Below are 14,013 nucleotides of genomic sequence, written 5' to 3'. Positions count from 1 at the left end.
TCTCTGTGCATTCAAATGACCATCTATAAAATGCAGTTGTGTTGGTTGCCCGTAGCTTATGCCTGCCCGTACCATAACCCCACCACCACCATGGGGCACTCTGTTCACAACGTTGACATCAGCAAACCGCTCGCTCACACGACGCCAAAAACGTGGTCTGCGGCTGTGAGGCCGGTTGGATGTACTGCGAAATTCTCTAAAACAACATTGAGGCGGCTTGTGGTAGAGAAATTAACATTCAATTATTTGGCAACAGCTCTGGTGGACATTCCTGCAGTCAGCATGCCAATATGCACGCTCCCTAAAAACTTGAGACATCTGTGGCATTGTTTTGTGTGACAAAACTGCATATTTTAGAGTGGCCTATTATTGTCCCCAGCACAAGGTGCACCTGTGTAATGATCATGCTGTTTAATCAGCTTGTCACACCTGTCAGGTGGATGGATTATCTTGGCAAATGAGAAATGCTCACTAACAGGGATGAAAACAAATTTGTGCACAAAAGTTGAGAGAGAAGCTTTTTCTGCATACGGAACATTTGTGATTGTTTTATTTCAGCTAATGAAACACGGGACTGCGTTTATATTTTTGCGTTTATATTTTAACTGTATATAACTGCCTTAATGTTGCTGGACCCCAGGAAGAGTAGTTGCTGCCTTGGTAGCAGCTAATGAGCATATTTAATAAATACAAAAAAGGTTCTGTCATGATCCAAACACACCAACACAGTCGTGAAGAGGGCAATGCCTCTTCCTCCTCTTCCTCAGGATATTTGGCATGGGTCCTCAGATCCTCAACAAGTAAGCAGCTGCACCATTGAGAGCATCTTGACTGGCTGCATCACCGCCTGGTATGGACAGCTGCTTGGCATCGTGCCAACAGTACAGTTTGTTGGAGGAGGAATAATGGTTTGGGGCTGTTTTTCATAGTTCGGGCCCCTTAGTTCCAGTGAAGGGAAATCTTAACGCTACAGCATACAATGACATTCTGTGCTTCCAACTTTGTGGCAACAGTTTGGGGGGGGAAGGCCCTTTCCTGTTTCAGCATGACAATGCCACCGTACACAAAGCGAGGTCCATACAAAAATGGTTTGTCGAGATCGGTGTGGAAGAACTTGACTGACCTGCACGGAACACTGACCTCAACCCCATCGAACACCTTTGGGATGAATTGTAATACTGACTGAGCCAGGCCTAATTGTACAACAGCAGTGCCCGGCTTCACTAATGCTCTCGTGGCTGAATGGAAGCAAGTCCCCGCAGCAATGTTCCAACATCTAGTGGAAAGCCTTCCCAGAAGAGTGGAGTCTGTTATAGCAGTAAAGGGGGGGACCAACTCCATATTCATGCCCATTAGGACCAACCGGGCTCTCTGGTCTGGGGTCAGAACCAACAGGCCTCTCTGGTCCGGGGTCAGAACCAACAGGGCTCTATGGTCCGGGGTCAGAACCAACAGGCCTCTCTGGTCCGGGGTCAGAACCAACAGGCCTCTCTGGTCCGGGGTCAGAACCAACAGGCCTCTCTGGTCCGGGGTCAGAACCAACAGGCCTCTCTGGTCCGGGGTCAGAACCAACAGGCCTCTCTGGTCCGGGGTCAGAACCAACAGGGGTCTATGGTCCGGGGTCAGAACCAACAGGGCTCTCTGGTCCGGGGTCAGAACCAACAGGCCTCTCTGGTCCGGGGTCAGAACCAACAGGCCTCTCTGGTCCGGGGTCAGAACCAACAGGGGTCCGGGGTCAGAACCAACAGGGGTCAGAACCAACAGGGGTCCGGGGTCAGAACCAACAGGGGTCCGGGGTCAGAACCAACAGGGGTCCGGGGTCAGAACCAACAGGGGTCTCTGGTCCGGGGTCAGAACCAACAGGGCTCTCTGGTCCGGGGTCAGAACCAACAGGGCTCTCTGGTCCGGGGTCAGAACCAACAGGGCTCTCTGGTCCGGGGTCAGAACCAACAGGGCTCTCTGGTCCGGGGTTAGAACCAACAGGGGTCTATGGTCCGGGGTCAGAACCAACAGGGCTCTCTGGTCCGGGGTTAGAACCAACAGGGCTCTATGGTCCGGGGTCAGAACCAACAGGGCTCTCTGGTCCGGGGTCAGAACCAACAGGGCTCTCTGGTCCGGGGTCAGAACCAACAGGGCTCTATGGTCCGGGGTCAGAACCAACAGGGCTCTATGGTCCGGGGTCAGAACCAACAGGGCTCTATGGTCCGGGTCAGAACAGGGCTCCATGGTCCGGGTCAGAACAGAGCTCTATGGCCAGTCTAGAACCCAGAGCACAGACATGCCATCTCTTCACATATTCAACCAATACAACAGAGATATTTTAAAGGAAATGTATCTCACCTTCCAAACACAGTATGTTTCCTGTCCAGGTAGGGACACGACCGGAAGGTGATGAAGCTGGGAAAGGAAACAACACAATCAAGTATCAATGTTTCTGTCACGACATCTCAGCAACATGGCCTCTCTAATGGGGGGAGAGGTTATATTAAAGGGGGGGAGGTTATATTAAAGGGGGGAGAGAGTAACGAGGGGGGAGGTTATATTAAAGGGGGGAGAGAGTAATGGAGGTAAGGGGGGGAGGTTATATTAAAGGGGGGAGGTTATATTAAAGGGGGAGAGAGTAATGGAGGTAAGGGGGGAGGTTATATTAAAGGGGGGAGAGAGTAACAAGGGGGGAGGTTATATTAAAGGGGGGAGAGAGTAATGGAGGTAAGGGGGGGAGGTTATATTAAAGGGGGAGGTTATATTAAAGGGGGGAGAGAGTAACGAGGTAAGGGGGGGAGGTTATATTAAAGGGGGGAGGTTATATTAAAGGGGGAGAGAGTAATGGAGGTAAGGGGGGAGGTTATATTAAAGGGGGGAGAGAGTAATGGAGGTAAGGGGGGGAGGTTATATTAAAGGGGGAGGTTATATTAAAGGGGGGAGAGAGTAACGAGGTAAGGGGGGGAGGTTATATTAAAGGGGGAGGTTATATTAAAGGGGGAGAGAGTAATGGAGGTAAGGGGGGAGGTTATATTAAAGGGGGGAGGTTATATTAAAGGGGGGAGAGTAATGGAGGTAAGGGGGGAGGTTATATTAAAGGGGGGAGAGTAATGGAGGTAAGGGGGAGGTTATATTAATGGGGGGAGAGTAATGGAGGTAAGGGGGAGGTTATATTAAAGGGGGGAGAGCAATGAGGTAAGGGGGAAAGGTTATATTATATAGATTATATTATATAGTTATATAGAGCGAGCAATGAGGTAAGGGGGAGAGAGTAATGGAGGTAAGGGGGGGGTTATATTAAATAGATTATATAGGGAGAGTAATGGAGGTAAGGGGGAGCATAAGACAAAAGTATCACTGTATGCTGAAGTGTACACTCGTTGACTACTTCCCACAAATTTAAAAGCATTGGATTGGTGGAGGCTTGGGCTAGTGGGAGTTTCCACCATATCTCTGATACCAGCCATTTCCTTCAAATCAGTGAAGGGAAGTGAACACTTTAGGAGGAAGGAGGGAGAACTGGGACACAAGACAATGTGAATACTCACAACTGGGACTTGTTGGTGTTGGGTCCTGAGTTGGCCATACTGAGAACCCCTCGCCCCGTGTGGGACAGGTTGGGACGAAACTCATCTTTGAATGGCTTACCCCAGAATGACTCTCCTCCTGAAGAAGGGGGGGACAGAGCGCGAGGAGGGGGAAGACAGAGAGCGAGGGGAGGGGGGGGGAAGACAGAGAGCGAGGGGAGGGGGGGGGAAGACAGAGAGCGAGGGGAGGGGGGGGAAGACAGAGAGCGAGGGGAGGGGGGGGGAAGACAGAGAGCGAGGGGAGGGGGGGGAAGACAGAGAGCGAGGGGGAGGGGGGGGGAAGACAGAGAGCGAGGGGAGGGGGGGGGAAGACAGAGAGCGAGGGGAGGGGGGGAAGACAGAGAGCGAGGGGAGGGGGGGAAGACAGAGAGCGAGGGGAGGGGGGGAAGACAGAGAGCGAGGGGGGGGGGGGAGACAGAGAGCGAGGGGGGGGGACAGAGAGCGAGGGGGGGAGACAGAGAGCGAGGGGGGGAGACAGAGAGCGAGGGGGAGGGAGACAGAGAGCGAGGGAGACAGAGAGCGAGGGGGAGGGAGACAGAGAGCGAGGGAGACAGAGAGCGAGGGAGACAGAGAGCGAGGGGGAGGGAGACAGAGAGCGAGGGGGAGGGAGACAGAGAGCGAGGGGGAGGGAGACAGAGAGCGAGGGGGAGGGAGACAGAGAGCGAGGGGGAGGGAGACAGAGAGCGAGGGGGAGGGAGACAGAGAGCGAGGGGGAGGGAGACAGAGAGCGAGGGGGGGAGACAGAGTGAGATTTACCAACTTGTAATTACGATTATAAGTACTGGGAGAAAAATCCAATAGAAGATGTAGATCCAGAATGATCCTAAATAAAGGAACTCAGACAAATCCCTTTAACTGTAATGCAGAGCAGAACTCAGACGAATCCCTTTAACTGTAATGCAGAGCAGAACTCAGACAAATCCCTTTAACTGTAATGCAGAACTCAGACAAATCCCTTTAACCGTAATGCAGAACTCAGACAAATCCCTTTAACCGTAATGCAGAACTCAGGCAAATCCCTTTAACCGTAATGCAGAGCAGAACTCAGACAAATCCCTTTAACCGTAATGCAGAGCAGAACTCAGACAAATCCCTTTAACCGTAATGCAGAGCAGAACTCAGACGAATGCCTTTAACTGTAATGCAGAGCAGAACTCAGACGAATGCCTTTAACTGTAATGCAGAGCAGAACTCAGACAAATCCCTTTAACTGTAATGCAGAGCAGAACTCAGACAAATCCCTTTAACTGTAATGCAGAGCAGAACTCAGACAAATCCCTTTAACTGTAATGCAGAGCAGAACTCAGACAAATCCCTTTAACTGTAATGCAGAGCAGAACTCAGACAAATCCCTTTAACTGTAATGCAGAGCAGAACTCAGACAAATCCCTTTAACTGTAATGCAGAGCAGAACTCAGACAAATCCCTTTAACTGTAATGCAGAGCAGAACTCAGACAAATCCCTTTAACTGTAATGCAGAGCAGAACTCAGACGAATCCCTTTAACTGTAATGCAGAGCAGAACTCAGACAAATCCCTTTAACTGTAATGCAGAGCAGAACTCAGACAAATCCCTTTAACTGTAATGCAGAACTCAGACAAATCCCTTTAACTGTAATGCAGAGCAGAACTCGGATGAATCCCTTTATCTGGAAATCTAAATTAAAGGGCAGTAAATGGTGGCACCGTTTGAAATTAAGCCACAAAACCTCTTTATAATTCAATGCACTGGAAACCCAAGAGCTGAACCCTGAGAGAGTCCCCTGTCAGCTGTTAAAACCACTAAACAACTCTATTATCCAAACACACAGGGAAATCAAATTGTTACAGAAATGTACCTATTTGACAAATTGGGAAAATGAAACAAAAATACAGAATAAACTAAAATTGTTATCTGGCCCAAAAATATCTATTTCCAGAAAATATCTCAATCAATTCCCAATTTATCTGCATTTACTAACGACATTATTCTGGGTGAGGGACAAACCACTAATATTCCTGTATTATTCTGGGTGAGGGAGAAACCACTAATATTCCTGGATTATTCTGGGTGAGGGACAAACCACTAATATTCCTGGATTATTCTGGGTGAGGGACAAACCACTAATATTCCTGGATTATTCTGGGTGAGGGACAAACCACTAATATTACTGGATTATTCTGGGTGAGGGACAAACCACTAATATTACTGGATTATTCTGGGTGAGGGACAAACCACTAATATTACTGGATTATTCTGGGTGAGGGACAAACCACTAATATTACTGGATTATTCTGGGTGAGGGACAAACCACTAATATTACTGGATTATTCTGGGTGAGGGACAAACCACTAATATTACTGAATTATTCTGGGTGAGGGACAAACCACTAATATTACTGGATTATTCTGGGTGAGGGACAAACCACTAATACTACTGGATTATTCTGGGTGAGGGACAAACCACTAATACTACTGGATTATTCTGGGTGAGGGACAAACCACTAATATTACTGGATTATTCTGGGTGAGGGACAAACCACTAATATTACTGCATTATTCTGGGTGAGGGACAAACCACTAATATTACTGGATTATTCTGGGTGAGGGACAAACCACTAATATTACTGGATTATTCTGGGTGAGGGACAAACCACTAATATTACTGGATTATTCTGGGTGAGGGACAAACCACTAATATTACTGGATTATTCTGGGTGAGGGAGAAACCACTAATATTACTGGATTATTCTGGGTGAGGGACAAACCACTAATACTACTGGATTATTCTGGGTGAGGGACAAACCACTAATATTACTGGATTATTCTGGGTGAGGGACAAACCACTAATATTACTGGATTATTCTGGGTGAGGGACAAACCACTAATATTACTGGATTATTCTGGGTGAGGGAGAAACCACTAATATTACTGCCAGATATGTATATGATTGCCATCGCCGGGGGACATCCCATGACCATTAGTTCCCTGAACTATTTACATTTAAAATAGTGTAACATTATCCATGTACATTTTGTTTATTTATTAGCCATTTCCTTTTATAATGTTTTGTATTTAATTAAATGTATTGACTGAAGATTTCACAATACAACAGCAGTAATGTTGTATATGTCTACATGATTATATGAATGATGGAGAAACTCTGGAGCTCTGTCAGAGTGACCATCGGGTTCTTGCTCAGTTTGGCCGGGCTGTAGGAAGAGTCTTGGTGGTTCCAAACTTCTTCCATTTAAGAATGATGGAGGCCACTGTGTTCTTGGGGACTGTCAATGCTCCAGAAATGTGTTGGTATCCTTCCCCAGATCAGTGCCTCGACAATCCTGTCTTGGAGCTCTACAGACAATTCCCTCAACCTCATGGCTTGGTTTTTGCTCTGACATGCACTGTCCACTGTGGGACCTTATATAGACAGGTGTGTGACTTTCCAAATCATGTCCAATCAATTGAATTTTACCACAGGTGGACTCCAATCAAGTTGTAGAAACATCTCAAGGATGATCAATGGAAACAGGATGCACCTGAGCTCAATTTCAAGTCTCATAGCAAAGGGTCTGAATACTTATGTAAATAAGGCATGTTATTTATTTTTAATACATTTTCAAAAATGTCTAAAAACCTGTTTTCACTTTGTCATTATGGGGTATATGAGAAAAATACATTTAAATAAATTTTACAACAAGGCTGCAACGTAGAAAAATACTTTCCAAACGTCCTGCGCGTTGCCGCCCTAGGGTCATGCATCTCAAAGCAAAAGTAGAATTTTATTATTCAAAAACATAAAATACCCTCAAATAACATCCATTTAAAAAATATATAATGTATACCTTGAAATGATATTTTGGCCATATGGCCCAGCCCTACAAGACCGGTGTCTAAACCAGACCTAGTTAAACGTTCATTTCAAAACAAGCTGGCTAGGATCTTGTCTTTTCACAACGACGACGACGGAGGGATCTATTGAACGGAGGCGTTTCTACTGTCCTGTGTGTGTGTGTGTGTGTGTGTGTGCGCGTCATGCTGGGTTGATTTTACAGCTAGCTGGCCAATCATCTCCTGATTGTCTCCTCTCATCCATAAACTCACCTGGTGACATTAGTGCATAATTTATCACCTGGCTGACATTTCCCTCTGCACAGCTGGCTCTCTGCCGAACACACACAGACGTGATCACATCCACCCAGGGATAACAATTAACATCCGTAACCTGCCAAATGCTGGTGGATTTTGGCATTGGCGGGTAAGACGTCCATTTCACCAGCCTAGTTGGCGGGTGGTCAGTGAGACTTTGTCCTTGTTGTTTCTTGAATATTTACATTGTTTTGTTCACAAGCTAAAGTTGTTTTTTCTTCTAAGAAAAGACGAGGCTTCTAATAAGTCAGACTCAATCTCACAGGCACAAACATGACTCCAGCGACGTTACCACGGTAACCTCCCGCCCTTAAAGGGGCAGGTGAACATTTCTGTTGTCTCTATGATATTTTGGTTATTAAAAGACTCGGGGTCACAAAAATGTTTCATTATTCAATATACCACATTAGTTACCTTTTACTAGTAATAGATGTATTGTTTTAGAAACATCACAGAGCGAGGGGGGGGCAGTACTGTGAGGGGGGGGCGTACTGTGAGGGGGGGGGCGTACTGTGAGGGGGGGGGCGTACTCTGAGGGGGGGGCGTACTGTGAGGGGGGGGGCGTACTGTGAGGGGGGGGGCGTACTGTGAGGGGGGGGGCGTACTGTGAGGGGGGGGGGCGTACTGTGAGGGGGGGGCCGTACTGTGAGGGGGGGGGGCCGTACTGTGAGGGGGGGCCGTACTGTGAGGGGGGCCGTACTGCGAAGGGGGGGGGGGCGTACTGCGAAGGGGGGGGGCCGTACTGCGAAGGGGGGGGCCGTACTGTGAGGAGGGGGGAGCTCATTCTGTTCTATTTTTTGTTGGTGTAATTTTAGTGTCTCAGACATATTTTGGCTGGTGCACACACACACACACACACACACACACACACACACACACACACACACACACACACACACACACACACACACACACACACACACACACACACACACACACGTCTAATAGGTAGTACAGGGGGGGGGTCGCATTAAAGGCCCCTCCACCTGCAAGATCAGCTCTCCCCCTCACAGTACGGCCCCCCCCTCACAGTACGCCCCCCCCCACCTCACAGTACACCCCCCCCCCACAGTACGGCCCTCCTCCCCCCCTCACAGTACGCCCCCCCCCCCCCCCTCACAGTACGCCCCCCCCCACCTCACAGTACGCCCACCCCCACCTCACAGTACTGCCCCCCCCACACAGTACGGCCCCCCCCTCACAGTACGGCCCCCTCCCACAGTACCGCCCCCCCCCCCCCCCCTCACAGTACGGCCCCCCCCTCACAGTACGGCCCCCTCCCACAGTACCGCCCCCCCCCCCCCCCCCTCACAGTACGGCCCCCTCCTCACAGTACGGCCCCCTCCTCACAGTACGGCCCCTCTCCCACCTGCTAGAGCAGTAGTCAAGGTGTTGTACTCTCCACCACACCCCAGTAGTCATGGTGATTTACTCTCCACTACACCGCAGTAGTCATGGTGATTTACTCTCCACTACACCCCAGTAGTCATGGTGATTTACTCTCCACTACTCAAATTGTAGGGTCTAAACTTACCTAAACCAGTCCCAGTTGGGTCTCCTCCTTGGATCTGAAAGACATTGGGAAATATATCTATTTACATACATTGATAGACTATCAATAACAGTGTGTGTGTGGTTGTCGTGGTAACAGGAGGTGAGCCTAGTTAATTCTAGACAGGTGAGTCATAACGAAGCAGTAGAGTTGACAGGTGAGTCATAACGAAGCAGTAGAGTTGACAGGTGAGTCATAACGAAGCAGTAATGTGTTTAGACAGGTGAGTCATAACGAAGCAGTAATGTGTTTAGACAGGTGAGTCATAATGAAGCAGTAATGTGTTTAGACAGGTGAGTCATAATGAAGCAGTAATGTGTTTCGTCTCACCATAAAGTTCCTGATAGATCTGTGGAAGACAGTGCCGTCATAGTAATTCTTCTTGCAGAGCTTGGTGAAGTTCTCTCCTGCTTTGGGAACCTGGGAGAGAGAGAGAAATACAGAGATATTAGAAAGAAGAACGCAGTGAGTTTTTAAAAAACACAGTCCTGTACGAGACAAAGTTAAAGACCTGTCCCTGTGTCACTCCACATCATATATCCAGAAGGCTTGCTAAATGGGGCCCCCCCACAGACTGTATGATATTAGCAGTCATACGCCACGATTTCGCCGTCCCAGACAGCATGTCCACGTCGTGTGACAAAGTCATAGGTCGTAAAGGATTGTCAGACATCTTGGCTGGTTCAGTGAGACAGGGTCCAGGTCTGCTGGTTCAGTGAGACAGGGTCCAGGTCTGCTGGTTCAGTGAGACAGGGTCCAGGTCTGCTGGTTCAGTACCACTACGTCTTGACTCCTCGTTCAGTGAGACAGGGTCCAGGTCTGCTGGTTCAGTGAGACAGGGTCCAGGTCTGCTGGTTCAGTTCCTCGTTCAGTGAGACAGGGCCCAGGTCTGCTGGTTCAGTGAGACAGGGTCCAGGTCTGCTGGTTCAGTGAGACAGGGTCCAGGTCTGCTGGTTCAGTACCACTACGCGAGTCGTAGGCGCCCACAAAGTTCTGGCGGTGCCTTCATCGTGTAGTGTGGCTGGTGTTACGAGCCAATCCCGGTGACTGACCAATAAGAACACGGCTGGCACACAATAATACGATTATTGTGAATAGAAGGATTTATATAACAGTTTCATTTTAAAAGCGCTAACAAGCTGTGTCAGAAGAACAATTTCCCTGATAATTTTGTTTTCATCTGAAAATCAGGCTACCTGATGGGATTTTCATACATGCACAAAAATCACCAATCATAATGAAGTTTCTACAACAGCGACCATGTTATTTTGGATGTTAATTGATTATGAGGGAAAACTATTCATACTTTCAGTTTTTCCAAACTCATTTCATTCACGCATGAGCATATAGAGGTTTGAACTGCTGGTACATTTACAGATCAAATACACTGAGGGAGCTGTGGAGAGAGGGGCCAGAGGGAGGGAGGGAGGGAGGGAGGGAGGAGCTGTGGAGAGAGGGAGGAGCTGTGGGGAGAGGGGCCAGAGGGAGGGAGGGAGGAGCTGTGGAGAGAGGGAGGAGCTGTGGAGAGAGGGAGGAGCTGTGGAGAGAGGGAGGAGCTGTGGAGAGAGGGGCCAGAGGGAGGGAGGAGCTGTGGAGAGAGGGAGGAGCTGTGGAGAGAGGGAGGAGCTGTGGAGAGAGGGAGGAGCTGTGGAGAGAGGGAGGAGCTGTGGAGAGAGGGAGGAGCTGTGGAGAGAGGGAGGAGCTGTGGAGAGAGGGAGGAGCTGTGGAGAGAGGGAGGAGCTGTGGAGAGAGGGAGGAGCTGTGGAGAGAGGGAGGAGCTGTGGAGAGAGGGAGGAGCTGTGGAGAGAGGGAGGAGCTGTGGAGAGAGGGAGGGGCCAGAGGGAGGGAGGGAGGGGCTGTGGGGAGAGGGGCCAGAGGGAGGGAGGAGCTGTGGAGAGAGGGGCCAGAGGGAGGGAGGGAGGGAGGGAGGGAGGGAGGGAGGGAGGGAGGAGCTGTGGAGAGAGGGGCCAGAGGGAGGGAGGGAGGAGCTGTGGAGAGAGGGGCCAGAGGGAGGGAGGGAGGAGCTGTGGGGAGAGGGAGGGAGGGAGGAGGAGAGAGGGGGAGAGGGAGGGAGGGAGGAGGAGAGAGGGGGAGAGGGAGGGAGGGAGGAGGAGAGAGGGGGAGAGAGAGAGAGGGAGGGAGGAGGAGAGAGGGGGAGAGAGAGAGGGAGGGAGGAGGAGAGAGAGGGAGGGAGGAGGAGAGAGAGGGAGGGAGGAGGAGGAGAGAGGGGGAGAGGGGCCAGAGGGAGGGAGGGAGGAGGAGAGAGGGGGAGAGGGGCCAGAGGGAGGGAGGGAGGGAGGAGGAGAGAGGGGGAGGGAGGAGGAGAGAGGGAGGAGGGAGGAGGAGAGAGAGAGGAGGGAGGAGGAGAGAGAGAGGAGGGAGGAGGAGAGAGAGAGAGGAGGGAGGAGGAGAGAGGGAGGGTTGGAAGAGGGAAAGAGGGAAATGGAACCCACTATCCCATCATGGTAAGTGAACTACAGAAGACCACACACCTTGTCACAGTACAGCTCCAGGTTAATGTCTCCCTTGTTGGTGTGGAGGCGGACATAGCCTTTCTTCTTCACATAGGAATACCGCACAGTGTCGTCTGAGATCGCATCTACAACAACCAGACAAAACACACGATGCTGATCAGAGATGTTCTCTGTGTGGAGAGAGGACTAACCCCCAGTGTATGGTTACCAGAGACTACTAACCCCCAGTGTGTCGTTACCAGAGACTACTAACCCCCAGTGTGTCGTTACCAGAGACTACTAACCCAGTGTGTTGTTACCAGAGACTACTAACCCAGTGTGTCGTTACCAGAGACTACTAACCCAGTGTGTCGTTACCAGAGACTACTAACCCAGTGTGTCGTTACCAGAGACTACTAACCCCCAGTGTGTCGTTACCAGAGACTACTAACCCCCAGGGTGTCGTTACCAGAGACTACTAACCCCCAGTGTGTCGTTACCAGAGACTACTAACCCCCAGTGTGTCGTTACCAGAGACTACTAACCCCCAGTGTGTCGTTACCAGAGACTACTAACCCCCAGTGTGTCGTTACCAGAGACTACTAACCCAGTGTGTCGTTACCAGAGACTACTAACCCCCAGTGTGTCGTTACCAGAGACTACTAACCCCCAGTGTGTCGTTACCAGAGACTACTAACCCCCAGTGTGTCGTTACCAGAGACTACTAACCCCCAGTGTGTCGTTACCAGAGACTACTAACCCCCAGTGTGTCGTTACCAGAGACTACTAACCCCCAGTGTGTCGTTACCAGAGACTACTAACCCCCAGTGTGTCGTTACCAGAGACTACTAACCCCCAGTGTGTCGTTACCAGAGACTACTAACCCAGTGTGTTGTTACCAGAGACTACTAACCCAGTGTGTCGTTACCAGAGACTACTAACCCCGTGTGTCGTTACCAGAGACTACTAACCCCCAGTGTGTCGTTACCAGAGACTACTAACCCCCAGTGTGTTGTTACCAGAGACTACTAACCTGCAGTGTGTCGTTACCAGAGACTACTAACCCAGTGTGTCGTTACCAGAGACTACTAACCCAGTGTGTCGTTACCAGAGACTACTAACCCAGTGTGTCGTTACCAGAGACTACTAACCCAGTGTGTTGTTACCAGAGACTACTAACCCAGTGTGTCGTTACCAGAGACTACTAACCCAGTGTGTCGTTACCAGAGACTACTAACCCAGTGTGTCGTTACCAGAGACTACTAACCCAGTGTGTCGTTACCAGAGACTACTAACCCCCAGTGTGTCGTTACCAGAGACTACTAACCCCCAGTGTGTCGTTACCAGAGACTACTAACCCCCAGTGTGTCGTTACCAGAGACTACTAACCCCCAGTGAGACTACTAACCCCCAGTGTGTCGTTACCAGAGACTACTAACCCCCAGTGTGTCGTTACCAGAGACTACTAACCCCCAGTGTGTCGTTACCAGAGACTACTAACCCAGTGTGTCGTTACCAGAGACTACTAACCCCCAGTGTGTCGTTACCAGAGACTACTAACCCAGTGTGTCGTTACCAGAGACTACTAACCCCCAGTGTGTCGTTACCAGAGACTACTAACCCCCAGTGTGTCGTTACCAGAGACTATAACCCCCAGTGTGTCGTTACCCAGAGACTACTAACCCCCAGTGTGTCGTTACCAGAGACTACTACCCCCAGTGTGTCGGTTACCAGAGACTACTAACCCCCAGTGTGTCGTTACCAGAGACTACTAACCCCCAGTGTGTCGTTACCAGAGACTACTAACCCAGTGTGTTGTTACCAGAGACTACTAACCCAGTGTGTCGTTACCAGAGACTACTAACCCAGTGTGTCGTTACCAGAGACTACTAACCCCCAGTGTGTCGTTACCAGAGACTACTAACCTGCAGTGTGTTCGTTACCAGAGACTACTACCTCAGTGTGTCGTTACCAGAGACTACTACCCAGTGTGTCGTACCAGAGACTACTAACCCAGTGTGTCGTTACCAGAGACTACTAACCCAGTGTGTCGTTACCAGAGACTACTAACCCAGTGTGTCGTTTACCAGAGACTACTAACCCAGTGTGTTGTTACCAGAGACTACTAACCCAGTGTGTTGTTACCAGAGACTACTAACCTGCAGTGTGCTCGGTAGCAGGGGTCATGGCTGTGGAGGTGAAGGAAGCAGACACTCTGCCAGTAGAGTAATGAGCCTAGGGGAGGGAGAGAAAACGGTTAGTACCCTACACACTTAAACCCTAAACACTTAAACCCTAGCCCCTAGATACT

The 14,013-nt window shown here is 49.9% G+C and overlaps 1 protein-coding gene across 1 annotated transcript in view; it reads right to left on the bottom strand.

The window, feature by feature from the left end:
• ppil2 (peptidylprolyl isomerase (cyclophilin)-like 2) overlaps window positions 1-14,013 on the bottom strand; it is a 38,778-nt gene that overhangs the window by 4,526 nt on the left and 20,239 nt on the right. The window contains exons 11-16 of the mRNA XM_029763879.1: window positions 13,862-13,937; window positions 11,742-11,848; window positions 9,580-9,669; window positions 9,232-9,265; window positions 3,531-3,648; window positions 2,341-2,397 (exon numbers count right to left, since the gene is read on the bottom strand). Of these exons, the coding sequence (XP_029619739.1) occupies window positions 2,341-2,397; window positions 3,531-3,648; window positions 9,232-9,265; window positions 9,580-9,669; window positions 11,742-11,848; window positions 13,862-13,937 (482 nt within the window). The remainder of the gene's footprint in view (window positions 1-2,340; window positions 2,398-3,530; window positions 3,649-9,231; window positions 9,266-9,579; window positions 9,670-11,741; window positions 11,849-13,861; window positions 13,938-14,013) is intronic.

The sequence above is a fragment of the Salmo trutta genome, chromosome 9, assembly GCF_901001165.1.
Source record: "Salmo trutta chromosome 9, fSalTru1.1, whole genome shotgun sequence".
NCBI lineage: Eukaryota > Metazoa > Chordata > Actinopteri > Salmoniformes > Salmonidae > Salmo > Salmo trutta.
The sequence above is the reverse complement of the archived record's forward strand: the minus strand, read 5'-3'. Positions and strand labels throughout refer to the sequence as shown.